Source organism: Octodon degus, unplaced genomic scaffold, assembly GCF_000260255.1.
Source record: "Octodon degus isolate 3935 unplaced genomic scaffold, OctDeg1.0 scaffold00070, whole genome shotgun sequence".
Lineage (NCBI taxonomy): Eukaryota > Metazoa > Chordata > Mammalia > Rodentia > Octodontidae > Octodon > Octodon degus.
In genome coordinates, this window is record NW_004524646.1 from 3,351,154 (window position 1) to 3,370,145 (window position 18,992).

The 18,992-nt window shown below is 53.4% G+C and overlaps 1 protein-coding gene across 1 annotated transcript in view; it reads right to left on the bottom strand.

Moving 5' to 3' along the window:
• Window positions 1-18,992, bottom strand: part of Ccdc88c (coiled-coil domain containing 88C) — a 138,886-nt gene that overhangs the window by 14,179 nt on the left and 105,715 nt on the right. Inside the window, exons 20-27 of the mRNA XM_012515582.2 lie at window positions 18,043-18,231; window positions 16,762-16,923; window positions 15,341-15,618; window positions 11,730-11,873; window positions 9,437-9,623; window positions 6,369-6,514; window positions 4,500-4,589; window positions 2,733-2,971 (exon numbers count right to left, since the gene is read on the bottom strand). Of these exons, the coding sequence (XP_012371036.2) occupies window positions 2,733-2,971; window positions 4,500-4,589; window positions 6,369-6,514; window positions 9,437-9,623; window positions 11,730-11,873; window positions 15,341-15,618; window positions 16,762-16,923; window positions 18,043-18,231 (1,435 nt within the window). The remainder of the gene's footprint in view (window positions 1-2,732; window positions 2,972-4,499; window positions 4,590-6,368; window positions 6,515-9,436; window positions 9,624-11,729; window positions 11,874-15,340; window positions 15,619-16,761; window positions 16,924-18,042; window positions 18,232-18,992) is intronic.

Here is an 18,992-nt window from a genome sequence, read left to right on the forward strand (position 1 = left end):
GGGGGGGAGATGGTGTCGGTGGTTATGGGAAAATGAACCCAAGGAGACAGCTTTATTGTTTAATTTTTATTTTGAGACAGTGTCTTGCTGAGTTGCTCAGAGTGGCAGTGAATTTTTGATACTGCTTCAGGCTTTACTGGCTCGTAAGGATTTCAGGATCTCTATTTCTTTCTCCATAGCACCACCTGGTGGCTTTGACCCACAGCACAGAAGAAGGGACAAGTTATGCCATGGAGGTATACTGGTGACCTTTCTCCCCAGCTCAGGGAGAGGCTGTAGGCAGGAGCCCCAGGGTACACTTGTTTAGTATTTGGGGACCAAAGAGGCTTGAACTGCAGGCAACACAAACTCAGCTCCCCCGTGTTCAGATCCCTCTTACTACGCAGAAAATGTTTAACCTAGCTGAAGCTAACTTTCTTGGCTTTAAAAATGGCCTGGTGGTGTGTTTACAATCTCAGCCCTCTGGGTGGGGGAGGCAGGACGATCACAAGTTCCAGCCCAGCCTGGGCGATTCAGCCACTTGGTGGTCCTGTCTAAAAATGTAAGCGCCCGCCAGATAGCTCTTCGGACTAAAGTGCCTGTTTAGGCAGAGTGCAGTGGCAGGGGTTCCATCCCTGGCCTGCTGTGCTGGCTCTGCCCCCAGGGCGTGCTGAGAGGAGACTGGGCACGGTGGCGTATGCCCGAAATCCCATCATTTGGGAGGGTGAAAACAGGCAGATCTCCAGTGTAGTGAGACCCTGTGGACCCTGTACTAAAATACATTAAAAAAAAAGTAAAAAACTAGGCTTGTGAGATAGCTCAGCACACTAAAGCGCTTGCTTAGGCAAGATTAGGTAGGAACCGCGGTTCAATGTCTGGCACCAGATGCCACCCCAGCTCTACCCTTAGGGCAGGCTAAGCAGGCCAGAGTCAGGGCATGGCAGTACACGCCTATAATCCCAGCACTGGGGAGGCTGAAAGCAGGAGGATCACCACTAGGCCAAGCTACATACTGAGACCCTGCAACAACCAAATACATTAAAAAAAAAAAAAAAAAGTAAAACCCTGAAAAAGGGCTGAGAAAGCAGTTTAGTATGAAGGCCCCGAGTTAATCCCCAGTACTACATACACACAAAAAAGTGGGTGCGGGGGGAGGGTAATGGTGCCTACCTGATAGGGCAGTTAGGAATAAATGATACGGACACCACCAGAGCTGTTAGGGGACTGAGCCCCGAGATGCGCTCCAGCCACACAGCGGTTCCTGATGGCTATTACTGAATGCTCATTCACGGACTGGTTCGACTGTTTGCACTATGCAGACATTTGTCTGAAAAACTTCCTACTTAATTAGACCAACTACAGGTAGTTAATTAAATGTAAGGAATAATACAGTTGAGATGATAAATGTCAAAAATCAAGCCATAGCCAGGGGTGGTGGCACAGACCTGTAATCCCAGCATTAGGGACCCTGAAACAGGAGGACCACTGCAAGTTAAAGTCTAGCTTGGGCTACAAAGTGAGTTCAAGGCCAGCCTAAACTGCACAGTGAGACCCTGTGTCAAAAAAAAAGCATGATGAAAAGCCCTCAAGGGACAGCCAGCACAGGCATGAGGACAGCAGGCTCCCCAGTGTCACTGACTTACAGAGTTGTTTACCACCCTCACCCCCGGAACAGACAACAGAGCATCCGACCCCCGACCGTGTGCGTGCATGTCACACGGGCACTTGTGGATGCCACCCTTAAAGGCTGGTGCATCTGCTGACTCAGGCACTTATCTCGGGTTCTCAGGGCTTAACCACCAGTCCCAGGGCACCAGATTCCCCAGCATGACCTCTAGAAAGTCCCAGTGTCTTCTGCAAAGACTTAAACCACTCAGAGTCCAAGCCATTTAAAAGCCAACTTGCAATCTTCAGCGTTGATGGGAACGTGTGTTGCCTGGAGTCGAAGGCCTGGGTTTTCCATACCTAAGAGGTCTGAAATCAAGGCACAGCTTCCTTACAGTGTCTTCCTTGAGTCACCACAGGCTAGGAAGTACCTGATGGCACTGTCCCTGCCATAAGCAATGTATCTTGCTCAATTTCCCCGTCATGTGCGACTGTCACACCTGTCTGTCTTTTAGAAGAGCTCCTTTACTATACAGGAACCCAATGAGTCTCCTTAGCGGCCAAGTGCTGCACTATGGATTGCTACTTTCCTCTGAGCACTGACAGCATATGGGACACAGAACTAGGAATCCCGCTCTTGTTTCCGAGCCCCTGGCGCACTCCAAATGACAATTCTGAAGGATGACAGACACCGCGTCCCACAGCTGCCACGGCTCAAGGACAGGGACAGCTGGAGAAGAAACCCTACCCTGCCTTTCAGACAGACGAGAACCACCGGCAGAAGCTCCTGGACATGAGGAGCATATTAAATGCTCCTGGGATCACCCTACAGAAACCTGCTTAGTAGTGCAAGCCACTGACACACCCCACGGGCCCCCAAAACACACACACTGCTTTACTTGTCTCTATGGGGACTGTTTAAATATAACCCTGGGTATCAGACACTTACCAGTCTACATAATAACCCTTGCTTCTTGTTTTACGGTAACAAAAGCGTGCTATGGGACAGTACTGCCCTAACAGGAACACAGAGTTCTAGTCTCTACCTGGATCACTACATGCCCTGGTACAAGGCACACTCCCCAGTGGTCACACACGGGCATACTCTTCCTGAGCCCAACCACAGCCACCAGGTGGGCCATGCTTACCTTTCCCCAAAGGCCCGTTGTGAACATCTCGCTCTTCGGCACCATTTGAGGCCAGTGGAGAGTTGCTGGTGTTCTCGGGCTGCAATCTGAGCGGCTGAGGGGCTGCTGGCGAGGCAGGGTCTGAGGACTCACACTGCCAGGGAGGGCTGTCCGCGGATGACTTCAATCGTTCTCTGGAACCCTCTTTCTTTGGTTTGATGAATTTCACTAAGGCTTTGGCTCCAATCCAGTGGTTCTTCCTGGTTAGGAGGAGATTGTTAGAAGGTACAATCAACACTCCTACACCCCTGGATTCCCTGAAGTGCACGAGAGATTCCTATCATCAGCTTGTGAATTTGGCCACGAACTTGGGATTCAGGATGGTGCTGCCGAGCTGGGGCGTGGCTCAGAGATGAAGCATGTGTCTAGTTTGTGTGAGGTCCTTGTGCTTGGTCCCCAGTATGTTAAAAATAAAAAACGATGGCTACATTCATCAACATTGCCCCGCATTCGTGTGGGACTCAGGGGAGAACCAAATCCTTCAGTGTAGGTTAGGTGATGGTGGAAGAAATTCCAAATAGTGTCCCTAAAATAGAACTTCAAGGCAGGAATCGGGGCCAAGGACTGTAATCCTAGCACTCCAGGAGCTCAAGGTAGAGGATCACAAGTTCAACTCACACCTGGGTAAGCTAGTGAGACAGTTTCAAATTTTTAAACATAAATACATTAGGGGGCTGGGGAGATGGCTCAGTGGAATATGCACTTCCCTGGCAAGCGCAAGAGTCTGAGTTCAATACCCATTTCTGCCCCCCCCCAAAAAAAAAAAAATCCCATTAGAAGGGTGGGGATATAGCTTAGTGTGAAGACAGGGGTTCAGTCCCCACTCCTGGGGCTGGGGGCAGACCATAAACTTCACATAAACAGTCAACTCTTTTTTGGAGGGTGGGGTGGCACAGGAATTCAACTCGGGACCTCATGTTTGCCAGGCAAGGAGCTCTGCTGCTGGACTACATCCCTGACCTCAACTCTTGTTATCTATGTGGTAAGTGTGGCCGTGCTGATAGTGATTCTTCTGTCCAAAGTCCATCTTCTGAAACCCCTTCTGCTGAAGTCAGGACATGAAGCAGGCTGGCCTTCCCTGACCCTTCCTTGGCACTGAGTACTGTGGCCAGGGGCACAGGCAGAGGGGAGCGGGCTGCTGGAGCGGGGTCACAGGTGCCTCAACAGTGACAGAGCTGCAGGCAGCACAGACCTCCGGGACCCACCCTGCCTCTCACTTCCCGGTTACTGGAGTGACCCAAATCCCTGCCTCAGCTAATTTGTCAGGCAGAAGCATCACCATTTCTAGGTGATTTCAATTGCAAGGCCAGGCCAGCCTGGGTGAGGGCCTCCGAGGCCCTGGATCAGCTCTGCACCCCCTGGGGCCGCTGCCTAGGGAAGCAGGACACCTGGAGGTTGCGCCTCTGAGACTTGCAGCTGCTGTTCCACCCCAGGCTTCCTACACAGGGACGTGGCTTCCTAAAGCATGCCACACCTCTGACGAGGGCCACCCTGCCACCTGGCTTCAGTGAGCTGAGACCACAGACTCTACCTCTAAAAGGGCCTTAGGATTGAATGAAGGCTATGTCTCCCCCAGGCTGGCTGACACTCCCCCTACACACACGCAGGACAAGCAGAAGCACACAGGCGGCCGCCAACGTGGTACAGCCGCTGGGGGTGGCTGCCTCGCCTCATGGAAAAGCAGCTGTGCCTGGCATCTTTAGGTCCTCAAACCTTAGATTAACTCACTTCTTTGGAGCAGGATCATAGAACTTGTACTGATCCATGATTTTCTCTTCCAGTTTTTCCTTATGTCTCCGTAAGGCATTTAATTTGTCTCTGAAAAAAATGGAAACAAAAGCTATCAATCAATCAATCAATCAATCAATCAATCAATCAAGTTTTAAATACAACAAACTTGCTCATCAGGCCTACATGAAGTAGACGTCGGTGTTTTCTTGGGATTCAGACCCAGACCCTGAACTGAAGCAGCTGCCATGAATCCAGGGAACCCCGTGACCCAGAGGCACCAAGGACCCAGCTGTCCAGCAAGGGTGGAACCCAGGCCTGGGCCCAGTCCACGGTAGGCAGCTGCCAACGCAGAGCAGAGCGGGTTAGGGAAGCTGGAGCGGGTGCCGTGGCTGATCGCTGCCCACTCGGGGGGCTGACCTGATTGCTAAATGTTAGACAGCTGTTCAGATTTTTAAGCCGAGGGACCAGATACCCTTTGTGCCCTGGCCTGTCACAGGGTACTTCTGCTCCCTAGGGAGCCTGGAGTGCTTCTGTTTGACTCTAGAAGCCTCCTTCATTATTATTCAGAGAGCTCAGACCCCTGGGTTGCTCTCTTGAGAATAAGGCTCAGAGCAGAGGTTGCTGCTGGGGCTACTTCATGTTGGAAGCCATCAAAGTTCTGGCTAAGCCAGGGCTGTCCTGACACCACACTGTGAGGCTGTATGCCAGGCAAAGCGACTGCAGATACCCCTGGTCACCAGCTGTGCTCCTCCCGGGCCTCTACTTAGTGTCTGCATTCTGCCACAGTCTTCCCAGCTGGGCTCCCCGGCCTCCGCAGTGCTTTGGAGGCTGGGTTTGGCCCCATACATGCGCCAGGCCCAGAGCAGCTCCAGGCAGGGTGCCAGCCCGCTGGCCTGACGCAGACGCTCTCTAATTCAAAAGCGTCACCCAGTAATCCCCTTGGGACCAGGCTCCTGCACCTTCGAGTCAGCACCTGCCCTTCCTCTGCTGGCAACTCCAACTCACATATTATGGAGGCCAGCTTTGAGCAGCTGTCATTTCTACCCCCAAATTACAGTGTGGGTTCACACACAGTGGGGTTCACAGTGACCACGTTCTCCATGAGCGCGTCTCCTCTTGTCCTCACCACACTCGCTCCAGCACCCCTCGTCCATCACAGGGCGGGACAGGAGTGCCACTACCCTGGATTCTGAAGTTATAGCTCGGATTACTCGCTTCTGGCTCCAAGGCTCTTCCTCTTGTCCTCCACTTCTGGAAACTTCCTAGGCCTCCAGACTTACACCACTTTGCAGGGACTTCAGGTTTCTGGATGGGCATGAAAGTCCTTCACAGCCCAGCATCACCCTTTCTTGGCCTTGTCTCTCAGAGACTGAATGATCCCAGACCACCTGCCACACAGGTCCACACCACACCCCACCCCACGCCCCTCATCTCGGGAGCAGCAGACACCGACTCCCCGTACCCTCACTCTGAGCCCCGTGAAGCTCCCTGGCACCTGGCTGGAGGACACAATGCTCACACCTATCACCCTTCCTGCTCCTGGGCTGCCGGCCTGCACCAAAGTTCCTACTTCTGACTGCTGGCCAGGGGAAGGCAAGAGAGGCACAGCCAACCGGCAGTACTGAAGTCTCCCCGAGGAGACGCAGCATCTGTCGGTGTTCATATCACTTGTAGAAGTGAATTTCAGAAGCCAAGGAAGCTTTGGGTGTCTTGGGCAAAGCCCACAAAAGCTGACCCCTGCCACTCCAGAAACTTGGAGCATTCCAGGGAAATCTAGGCTGGTGATGTGGTCTGTCCCTGGGGACCTGAGTGGACCTGAATGTCACAGGTGGGGCGAGGGAAGCCAGGACCTGCCCCGCGCCTTACATGTACTGCTTCTGCTCCTCATGGTACTGCTCCTTGTTCTCCAGGTTCTGCTCCAGGAGCATCTGGTTCTGCTGGCTCAGCAGCTGGATCTGGCTCAGCAGGTGGTGATTCTCCTCTTCCAAGTTCCCCTTGAGGCGGGAGAGCAGCTGAAACACAGACCCACAGCGGCTCGGCCCCCAGTGACTCCAGCATCCCAGCCGCTCGATGAAGAAGGGAACGGGCAAGTGTGAGCGGCTGGTCGTCTCAGTGCAAGCCGAGCCCGGGAAATGAGGAAAGCCTCAAAGAGCCCACAGCCTGCCCAAGTGCCCTCTGTCACGGCACCCCCTGACACGGAGGCCGCCAAGCACTGAGAGCACAGTGGCTCCAAGCTGACACACACTCTACTGGAGACCTGCAGCAGGGGCTAAAGGCTCAACACAGCCAAGACAGAACAGGAAACCGCACCCTGGAGGGCGGGGTGCCTGTCCATGGGAGGAGCTACATGGGAGGCTGAGGCAGGACAGACATCAAGGCCAGCTGGGCAAGGGGGCAAGACCCCCAATGCATGGGAAAGTTTAATTTCACTTTATAAAGATTTTTTAAACATGGCTACAAGAAAATGGTAAATTGCACATGGAGGAGCATTCTGTTCCAACTGGGCAGCTCTGATTTAAGAGGTGGTGCACTTTCTCTGTCCAGAAGCTATAAGGGACAATTCTAGGTTTTTCAAGCCATTCAGTTCTGCTGTGGTAGCACAGAGGCAGCCATCAGCAACACAAGCATGCACAAGCCTTGCTTGCTCTGATTTAATAAAACTTCACTTACAGATGCTACTATTTAAATTTCATGTAATTTTTACTCAACCAGAAAGTATTATAGTTCAATTTTTCTCCCCACTAAAAGAGTTAAGAGGGGCCGGGGAGATGGCTCAGTAGAATAAGTGCTTGCCTGGCAAGCGCAAGGGCCTGAGTTCAATCCCCGGTTCCGCAAAAAAAAAAATAAAGTTACCGTCTTAGTTTGTGGACTGTACCAAAACAGCGTAGGCAGGATCTCGCCTACTTTACCAACTTTTGTTCTAGAATATTCCCGTGGTATGTATTAGCTAAGTCAAGGCTTTGTATGTAGAGACTGGGACATTCACTATGCCAAAGGACAGGATGGAAAGAGATCCTGCTCCTGAGGTCACTGTGAGGATTAACTGAGATGACACAGACAAGCACCCAGCAGAAGGCCCAGTGCCCCCAGGTGCAGAGCAGATGCTGTCCCAGTCTCTTCACCTGTGGCCATCACAAATCTGCTTTCCACGAACAGAGACGCCAAGGTTCCACCTGCCTGGAGTATTACTACAGCTTACTGAGGTGTACGATCAGCAGGAGATGAAGGGGAAAGGAGGGGCAAGCTGTCACTGGTTACCGCCTCACTGAGAACACGTCCGGGGCACTGCTGCAATGCCACTGGGCCACTGCAGACATCACCCTTCCTAGAGGTCTATGGGCCCTGCGAAGACCTGGCCTGGCTGCAGTCCTGGGTACCCTGTGCCACGGGGCCTTTGCTAAGGGTGAGTTCCCATCCTGGGTCAGGCAGGGCCGGTGATGACAGGATAGCCGCTTGCCTCCCTCATCAGGCCCTGGCAATAAACCAACCTGGCTTAAGACATACAGGTGAGGGGCTGGTGAGATGGCTCAGTGGTCTAAAGCACCTACTTAGAACAAGCTAAGCTAAGCAAAGCACAGGGACTGCGGTTCAATCCCCCAGCACCACATGCCAGCCAGCCCTGCCCCCTGGTGGGCTGAGCTGGCCACACACACACAAAATGAATAAATAAATATTTTTTTTTTTAAAAAAAAAAGACATACAGGTGACTCAGGAGAGGTGGGGGACAAGGGGGGGCCCTGCCCTGCCCTCTCCACATTCACTCTGTGAAAGCCAGAGCCATATCCCCCAACCACACACAGATGCCCTGGGCCCCAGTTACTCAAGAGTATGACTGTATTTGGAGGTGGAACCCTTAGAGGAGACTGCAGTCAGGATGGCCTTGAAGGCAGGGACAGATAATCTGACAGGACATGTGTCTCTCTGGACCTGAGGAAAGAGACCATGGAAATACCAGAGGGGTGGGGACACATAGGAAGGTGGCCACTGGCCAGCCAGGGCGAGAGTCTGGGGGACTCCCAGCCCCAGAACGGTGAGAAATAAACATGTTTTCTAAGCTGTCCAGGTTGCAGCATTTTGGTACAACGGCCCAAGCAGCTCCTACCTGCAGCCTGACGGGGCCCGGCCTATGCAGACCTGGAGTTTCGCTGACCTCCTCCCCACCACCTGCTGGCCCCGCTCTGGCCCCTCTCACGATTTGGGCCCCAGTGACCCAACCACACACGTTCCCCCACAATCCGCACCCCGAGCTCTCAAACCAGCCCCTCTCAAGAAACATTTCCCCACACCACACCCTGCCAGTTCTGGCTGAGGCGCATCCTTTTCTACACAGTCCAACAGTCTCCTCAAATGTGCTGCACAGCCACATCCTGCCAGGTGACAGCACTGTCCCAGGCTTTGGTTTCCTTCCTTGTGATGTCTCCCAGCGCTAGCACAGGGTCAGGGCTGCCGAGCGAACTGAGCCCTAAGATCACATGCTGTCCCTGGGGCTGTCCAGGAGAGGTATGGGGACCCCCATCCTCCTGGCCTGTCTGTGTATGTTCGTCCATCCAAGTTCCCTTCCCCAGAGAGGGCTCCGCTGCCTACAATGGACATTTCCGACCTAGTACACCAGAAAGGACAGCTCCGAAAGCCTGCAACCTGCATGAGCCTCAGCCTTACTGCCCCATGAGCCCGTCAGCAAGCCCCAAACTGGGGCAAATTCAGGCCACTCCTCTAGAACACGTGGCCACTGAAATGAGGGGATCTGGAAACACAGCATGGACACCGGCAAGGACAGGCAGAAACACTGTCTCTGCCAGGGTGTTCAGTGGCACCCGTCCCTGCACCTCATGCCTCAGGGCCACCCACACATCTTCCTGGAGCAAAACTCCTGAGGGGCCTCACCGTCACCCCCAGCTCTTGAGGGCCCCGGGAGCCGCCCAGCCAACCCTCACCTCGCAGTGGTTGTCCAGCTTGGTCAGCGAGATGTCCATGGTTTGGTGCTGCTCCTTCAGCTCGTCGTAGCGCGCCTGCCAGCGGTTCAGCTCCAGCTGCGAGGTGTTCAGCGAGGTCTTCAGCTCCTTGGTGTGGGCATGCAGCTCTTCACATTCCCCCTTCAGCTGCTGGTGCAGGAAATTGACCCTGTGGAGTAGAGAGCCAAGGGACAAGGGTGTGAGCCATGCTCCAAAGAGGCGCTGCTCTGACCCAGCGCTGACAGAACCAGTGTGCGCAGCCTCAGACAAAGCCACGGCTTCTCTGGGCCCCGGGTCTGTCTACGGTGAAAAATCAGAGGATTAAACAAAATAACTAGTTTTTAAACTGTGTTCTTTGGGGTTCGATGAGGGTACCCTCTGTTGCTACTACACTGGGGCTCGAGGGAAATTGAGAAGACAGGCTTGACACAACGACACAACAACAACCCCCACTGAGCCAGAACAAGTCTGTCTGTGCCTAGCAGTCTTCCCAGTCCTACACACCTAATTTCAACTTCTAAGATAAACAGGACGAGATGGCAGGGTATTCTGTAAATCCACTAAAATAAGCAGCACCATCATTATTTTTGTAGTAAGGGTCTACAGGGTCTCACTACATAAATAGGACTTGTAGTGATCCACCTGTGTTCAGTCTCTTAAAGAACTGGGAATACAGGCGTGTACCAGCATGCCCAGTCTCAATCACCCAATCTCTGTCTCAGCACACCCCGGGGGGCAGGGCCAGCACACAAGGGGATCGAATCCCGGTCACTGCATCTGCCTAAGCAGGTGCTTTAATCCGCTGAGCTACTTGGCCGGCCCCCACCAGCATCCTAATTATTAGCCAGGGTGGGGGTCTCAGGAGTCAACCAGAAAGCTCAAATGACTGGAGGTACATACACTCAATTGGGAGGTGTGTATCTTGCCTGGTGTGCACAATTCTTTTCTTTTTTCTTTTTTTTTTTTTTTTTTTTTTTGTTTTTAATTTTATTTATTTATTTATTTTTTTGTGTGTGTGACCAGCTCAGCCCACCAGGGGGCGGGGCTGGCTGGCATGTGGTGCTGGGGGACTGAACTGTGGTCGCTGTGCTTTGTTAAGCTTGTTCTAAGTAGGTGCTTTAGACCATTGAGCCATCTCACCAACCCATACATTTCTTTTTTAAAAGTAGTTGTCAACATTTAAAAGTTTGAGCATTTCATATCAACACCCAGCTGTCCGGCGTCTCTGAGAATGCGACCCAGAGGATGGCCCGTGGCCGCGCATTCACACTCGCCCTTCTCACTGGTGTGGACTCTCTAGCCCACTGCCTGGGGCCTGCTGCTGCTGCTGCTGCTGCTGCTATCCCGCCCTGCACTTTCCCTGCCTGCTCAAGGCAGGCGCCAGAGTGTGTAACCCCCAGTAGCTAACCCAAGTGTGCAGAGGAAGCAGAACTGTAGAGACGTCAGGACCTGGATTCAACCCCCAGCTCTGCCATTATCTAGAGTCATTACTTATCTCCCTAAGTTTGCCTCCTTGTTGTTGAAGAGCGGGGACAACAGTACAGGCTACTCTCCGTGTGGGCATTAGTCCGTCTTACAGATCTGGCAAATGGTGAACTCATAAACATTGCTCCACTGCTTCACTGCTCCGAGGCAAGATGAGAGCCTCTGGGAACAGATGCTGGCTTCACGTAGGTTTCTGTGTAAAGGTCCCTTATGAAACCTAGTCGCTGCCAACAGCACTCTCGCTCCCACCCGGGCGAGCCATCTACCGCAGCCTTTCACACTCAGCGACACCAGACTGAGGCCACTTTAAACAGCAAGATCTGGCCCAAAGCACAAAACCCAAAAACATGGCACCAATCAGGTTCTGAAAAGGACTCCTGTTTGCAGCAGAAGTGCTGGAGCAAGAAGGCCCTCAGCGGGGGACAGGGATTCTGGGGACTCGTTCACAAAAGCCTACATGTGCTCACTGCAGTGCTGCAAATATATCCCAGCAAGCAGGAAAGTTCACAAATATGCAATCTGTGAGCAAGAAGGGTCAGTGGGACTCCGTGATGGCACTGTCGGCTTAGGGTCAATGACAGAAATCTCCGCCGTCATCACATGGGGGAGCTAAGAACCATCAAACTTAGACACGAGATACACCCACGCCCACGCAACTCCTTCCACTCAGTAGTCAGATGGAGCCGTTAACAAACCAGGTTTTGTACAGCTACACGGTGACCAGGGAAGTCGTCGGGCTCCGCCCGGTGGACAGAACGCAGGGGCCATCGCCGGCAGCACTGGCACTCACCTGTCCAGCTCCGCCCGCAGCCTCTGATTCTCGTCCATGGTGACTGCGTTCGTCCTCTGCTCCTGCTGCAGCGCCTCCCGCTCTGCCCTGAGGACCTCCTCCAGCTCATCCAGCTCCGCCCTGTGTTTCAGCATGTCGCCGTGCCTGTTGGAAGGAGGCTCCGCTGGGTGTCGGGCATGGGCCTCTGCGCAGTAGCTCAGAGCTGTAAAGACCCTGACAAGGCCTCTGAGATCAAGGCATTTCTCTGCAGAAGGAAGGGAATGGGGCAGCGTGCAAACAGAGTAGGCAGGACAGCAGCAGCGCACGAGGGCTGTAGGAGGTTGGGCCCTGGGCTCACAAGCCTCCTCCCACAATACCTTCCTCTGGTCCCTTCCCCGTCAAGGCTACTCCTCCCTCGAGAGCAGAGTTACACTGAAATCCATGTCTTCTTTGAGGAATTACAAATAAGTTACTGGTGGTTCACCAAGCACAAACAGATCTAAAGGCAATCACAGAACAGCCAAATTCCAATGCCTGTGACAGCTAGGCACAATGCCTCCTTCCTCTCTCCGCTCCCTTGGGAGCTCTACTCTGCTTGTTCCTAGCCCGGTCTTCCCATAATCCAAAACCTGCTGAGGGTTGCAGGGACTACCTAATCTTAGCTGGCCCCAGCCCCAGCCCCTCTCCTTTCTCTCCCCTCCCACCTCCTCTGAATTTTCTGGGCACTCAATCCTTGCAGGCCCAAAAGCAGCCTGTAGGGGGCAGCAGAGCTCAGCGCTGGAGTCCCAGGGCACTTCCTTCCCCTTGCCTGGAAACTGCTGTGCTCCTGGTGGACCGCATCCCCTCCAAGTCCAAGGGCACACAACGAGTCCAGGGGATAGTGAGAGGTCCCTGTGTCGGCAAACTCCTCAGCAGCCCTCACAGAGACCACCCAGGGTATCAAGCCGGGCTCCACACCTCCAGCTTGCCTGTGCTGTCTCCCTAGAGCCACATATGGGAGCCCAACAAGGAAACCTGCTCACAGACAAGTATTTGTGTGGTCTTTGGCCATGGAGCAGAGGCTGCGCCAAGCACACAGCCGAGAGCTGATGCCCTCCTTGGCTTTGAGAGTACAGCTTTTCTCACCCAAGCTAAGGATTCCATAAGAACAATCCAACCTTGACAAATAAGGATCCTGGACTGCCCATTAAGGTTCCCCAACTCCTGCTCCTTGTTTGTCATGTTAGGAAAGCATGACTCGAGCCGTTCGTAACTACCCCCTGCACAGCACACTCCGGGCGTCTGCTTACGCTACTCCTCAGCACAACATACAGTAAATATATAGAAGAATCAGGGCATGAGCCTGCCCAATTCAAATGCTGGAGGAAAAAGTGCGGCCACTGTCTCTGAGTCCTTTTACCCAGAGACCTGCGACCATCTGTGTAACCAGCAAAACACACGAAGCAACAGGGGATGCCGCCCCTGGCAAGGAACCACAGGGAAATGCCATCACTCCGCCGCCAGGGCCAGTCCCAACGCTACCTGCAAAGCCTTCCCCTGACATCGCTGAGAACACAAGATGCTATTATAATGCACTCTCAGGGGACACCAAGACTAAAATGGGCGCCTAAGAGGCTCAGGCTTGGCTCACACGCTGTGTGAAGGCTACCTGTCCCGCCTGATTGACCAGCACATAGCAGATGTCTGATAAACATCACCTAAGAACAGGAGGGGGAAGATGAAGGTGGCCAGAGGGAGAAGATGCACCGCTGAGTGAGAGGAACAGCATTAGACAGGGGCTGAGGCCGCGGCAGCCCTGAGGGAAACAAGGCGGACAGAAAGAGGAGAGCTCCAGGAGGAGGAAAGGAGGACACATGTGTGAGAAAACCAACCAACGTCAGCACTGCCCTCAGCGCCACAAGCACCGCCAACGCCCACACACGGCTCTTCTGGCGCAGAGACACTTAGGGGTATCTATGCTCCTTACACTGGTATGGAGCAGCTGCTGCTACCCGAAAGGACCAACATGTACTGGATGATCCGTGGACGGTGACTGAAGGGAACAGAAGCTTGCGGGCTAGGGATGTAGCTCAGAGTGGAGGGTTTGCCTAACATGCACAAGGCCCTGAGTTCAATCCCCAGTACTACCAGAAAAAGCCAGGCGTGGTGTAACCCCAGTACTTGGGAGGCTGAGGCAGGAGGAACCTAGCAAGTCTGAGACCAGCGTGGGTTACAAAGTGAGCCTGAGGCCAGTCTGGGGCTGGGGAGGTAGCTTGGTAGAATAAGCACCTGCCCAGCAAGCGCAGGGTCCTGAGTTCAATCAATCCCGGGTACCACAAAAAGAAAAAAAAAAAGGCCAGTATGAATTGCATGGTGAGATTTTTGTCTCAAAAGCGGGTGGGGGCATGCAGATAGCTCAGCAGTCTAAGTGCCTGCTTAGGCAAGCACGAGGACCAAGGTTCGATTCCCAGTATCACATGCTGTGCCAGCCCTGCCCCAGGTGGCAAACGCCTATAATCTCAGCGCTGGGGATGCTGAAACAGGTGGATCACTGTGAGTGCAAGCTGTGTAGTGAGACCCTGTACCATATACATAAAAAATTTTAAAAGGGGGGAAGATGGTGGGAGGAACAGCTGCCAATGAACGGGGTGGTCACAAGTGTGCAAGGTGTGTGATCTCTCTTTGAAGGAGCCTGTGCCTCTCACACACCTGACTACACACCACATGTCCAGAAGCCTCTGGGGAACTCACTTTGTCCTACCTGTTCCTGCATCTTGCCATACCTACCCAGGGGACTGGCATCCCCCGAAACATGCTTAGACCAGGAGTTCAGCGGATGATGGCTGACTTGACGACACACAACCCAGGGCTCAAGAAGGTCAAGAGCGCAAAATCAAGGCCTACACAATATACTGCATGCAAATGTTACCACCCCCACACCTGTGAGGACAGAGAGCAGGGGGTAGAGACAAAGGGAGAACTGGCATCACAGGGCTCAATGACGAAGATGGGTAACTGTGGATCCGCAATACGATTCTGCTTATTTTCTATGCATTCAAGAGTTTTCCGTAAAGTTTTTGTCTTTTTTTTTTTTTTTTTTGGCAGAATCGGGGAATGAACTCAGGCCCTTGTGCTTGCCAGGCAAGCACTTAGTCTACTGAGCTATCTCCCTGGCCCCTTTGTCTTGGTTTTTAAGGCAAATCACCTAGCCATATGCTGCTATGGAATAAATGGCCTGCAGCCTTGGGGCCAGGCCACCCCTGCACACTGGGAGCTGTGGGTGACTCCCTCCAGGAAAGGACAGGAAGGAGTGATGCCTGAGCAGGACAGGGTTTCTGTGCTCTGCAGCTGCCTGGAGCCAAGCACGCTGCGGCACTGTTGCTTTTCTTGGGCACTCCCATCCTGGCACTCTGTACCCGGTTGCACAAACTTAAATTGCTCACAATGACGTTTTATTTCCTTCCCACTGCTCTGACAATGGGAAGCAGCCCAGTCCAGAGGAAACATGGGAGAGTGATGGAGGTCGAATGCAGGCTGGGAGAAAGCCTGGGCCTAGGGGAACTGTTCCCAGGGGAACTCCCTGCACTGCACACTGGCTGCACCCCGCCCTGCTCCCAGGGTCCCCAGTCCCCAGCCTGCACACGAGGCCCCACCTCTCTCTGAGCTCCTTGTACTCCAGCTCCAGGTTCCGGTGCAGCGTCTTCAGGCAGCTGTGCTGATGGATGAGGGCCTCGTACTCTGAGGACTGGTGCTCGTGCAGAGCATTCAGGTGCTCCTGGTCCTGGAGCAGGGCCTCATAGGCGGCCGCCAGCTGCTCCTGCTGCCTCTGCAGCGCTTCGTGCTCCGTCTCCTTGGCCGTGTGCTGGCTCTGCAGCAGTGTGTACTGCGTGGCCAGTGCGGCGCTCTGGGAGCTCAGCGTGGAATTCTCCACCTGCACGAGAGCAGAACCGGGGATGGGGCAGATACCAATGATCAGGGGCGACAGCAGGGCAGGCCAGCCCTGGAGGGTGGTTCCACCTGAACCTCACTGGGAAGGGTCCCAAACCATGTAGCACAAATAGACAACAGCTGAGCCCTCTCCAGAAGTCCAGGGCCTCCCCTTGGATAACTTCCTTGCTATTTTTAAAACCTATTTTCTAACAGAAATAGTCAGAAACAAGAACAGAATATTTGAACAATGCTATCAACCAACCTAACATGATGTTTACAGAATACTGCATTCAACATGACTCAAGATTTGAGAATTAAACAAGATCCAGAACTAACTACCCTGACATTAAAACCAGACAAAGACATTTTGGAGACCAAAAAAAAAAAAAAATCCTATTTTCACAGAACAAATCCCAACCTCTTTGCCAAAGAGTTTCCTGTTTATTGTTCCTGCTCCAAAGTAACCTATTTTCAGTTTCCTCAAAAACCACATGTATGGGGCTGGTGAGATGGCTCAGTGGTCTAAAGCACCTACTTAGAACAAGCTTAGCAAAGCCCAGGGACTATGGTTCAATCCCCCAGCACCACATGCCAGCCAGCCCCGCCCCTGGTGGGCTGAGCTGGCCACACACGTACATACACACACACACACACACACACACAAATAAATAAATAAATTAAAAAAAAAAAAACCACATGTATGAATGATCATTAATTCTCCCACTCCCTTTACCACTAATACCCCCAGCACCCTCAGCAGCCTGAGGACTGGTTCTGGGGGCTTCTCCCAATAGCTGGGGGCAGCTTCATGGCCCACGTCCCTCTTGGAGCTGAAAATACACACTGGCTCGACAAAGGTTCTGCCAGGTTCGCAGCATGGAAAATTGGTCAGTTATTTAATCAAACTTAAAATGTGACTGCCAGACCTCTAAGTCATTCCTAATAACCTCTCAAGGAGCACACCTTGGGAAACGTGGGCAGGAGGAATGTGAAAGCAAAGAAATGAAAGCTCGAGCCCAGGCAGCCACAGTTCAAGCACCGAACCTGGCTCACAAGTCACCGTCACCTTCAAAGACCCTGTCGACAGCGAGCGAACCAACAAGAGCCACACCCTTCCCTCCCTCGACTTTATCCTGTCCGGCACCTGCAGCTTGGCCGTCTGGGTCTGCAGCGTGGTTGTGCGCTCCTGCAGAAAGGCGCTCTGCTTCTGCAGCGTCAGGACCTGACTGCTGAAGGCCACGTTCTGTGTCTCCAGGTGCCGTAGCTGTTCCTTCAGCAGCTGCTTCTCGGCCTGCAGCGCTGCATTCTGGGGGACAGGGAGGCATGTGTCAGTCAAGCTTTAAGGCTGGGTGAGCGCCAAGTAGCCACAGGTACCTGGGCTACGACAAACCCTCAAGCATGGATGGAGGCTGGAGCCAGGGTCCACCAGGTAAAGTAACAGCTGTCCTCTTTTGAAAGACAATTAACAGAATTTTTGAGGAACAGGCCATACACCACAGGGGACACATATTGTGGGGGACTCAGTGACGGGGAGGCCAGGTCACACTGGAGGCAGGACCACTCTGCCTTGTTCACTTCTGTGCTTTCTTCTGCACTCTGTGGAGCACCTAAGAATGCTGCTCTGTGACTTGGCCCCACCTCCTGCTGACCATGGCTACAGCACATCCTACTCTAGGGACAGCAGGTGGAAGAGGGCGGTGTACGCTACGTGGGACTAACAAAGAGCCCATCAATTGTGCCATCAACTGGGTTAGGGGCCAGGACGTGGGAGAGGGGACGCATTCCTGGGCTACCCCTCATTCACACAGGACTCTGGAAGAGTCACATTTTCTGCCTCGGTTTTCTCATCTGTTAAATAATAAAAATCATTGCTGTGGACTACAGTCACCAACTATCAAAACCAAAAGAACTGAGATGCATTGGTTAAGTTTTTCTATAAAGGGCCACGTGATAAATACTTTCGGGTGTGCCAGCCACATCACCTCTATCTCCACCACCAAATGCTGCCACTGCCGTGGAAAGGCTGCCCAGACAATGCACAAGCCAACGGCAGGGCTGTGTTCCTGTAGAGCTTTATTTACAGACACAGTGGAGGACTGTGAAACACAGTTCTGGGACACAGCCCTGAAAAAGGCAATGCTACAAGAATAGAAGCTGGCAAATAAGCCACAGGCAGCTCCTGTCAATGAGGGGCCGATTCGCCACAGCAAAGACATAATGCGCCTCTCATGCTAGACCTGTGAAGGGACAGCAAATGAAAGGCCTCTGTGGGACCCGCCAGGTCAACTCAAAGTGTCTAGTTAAATCAAAGAGGCTTGAACAGACTCTGGCATCCTGTGCTCTCTATAGTAACGACAGCTGATCATCGGTTAGTTCCACCACAGGACGCTCCCCGTCTCTGTGTGACCAGGCCCAGGGCACTCACATTCCGCTCCAGTTCAATGGCCCGGTCCTTCACCCGGAGCAGCTCCATGGTGGCCTCCTTGTGCCCAGCTCCCCAGGTCTCCTTTTCCTGGGGACTGGGGGCTGATGTTCCCAGAGGGCGCTTGAGCGAGTTCTGCACGAGCGTGGCCTCTGCCTGGGTCTGCCTGAGCCGGTCCCGCTCTTCCTTCACCTGCAGGTGTGGGGAAGGGAGCCAACTTAGGTGGATGGAGCATCACTGAGAGTCCTACGGCAGCTCTGCACCAGTGCTCTGCCTGTGTACATATGTACACACACACACACACACACACACACACACAACGCCCCTGCACAGAACAGGCCAGATGCCATTCTTTGCTCTGGTGGGGAAGGGATACCCAGTCTCAGTCTCCTGTGTTTCCCCATTCTATCCAGAGACTACGGGAAGGGCGGAAGCCCAGAGCCCGTACCTCAGCCCCACGAATGCAGCAAGCCTTCTCGCTCTCCTAAGCCTCCACTGCCCATGAAAACGAGGAAGACTGGGAAATGGGCACCAGGGCACCTTAACCCTCACGAGCCACGCCAGTGCCAGAATTGCTTTATTCCACACTCCAGTTCAACCCTGATGCTGAGAAATGTACCCCAAGCACACATGCACACAGCAGGGCTGGGAGAGCAGTGTGTATGTGTGGACTGCATGTGTGTGTGTGTGTGCCATGAGTCTGTACACATGTGGAGACTGCACAGAAAGCCCATGTGCATGCATGGAGCTTACCCACATACATGTGGAGAGTGTGGGGCTGGGAACAGGCATGCGTGAGTCCTCATGAGCCCCTGCCCCCGAGCATGCCTGGGGGCACTGCACAGCCCTGACGGGTGCCAGGTGTCACTGCCACATGGGGCTCCCACAGTGGATCCCTACTTCCTGCCAGACCCCTGCCTCTGTTCTACCAGCGTGTATGACTCAGATGGAGC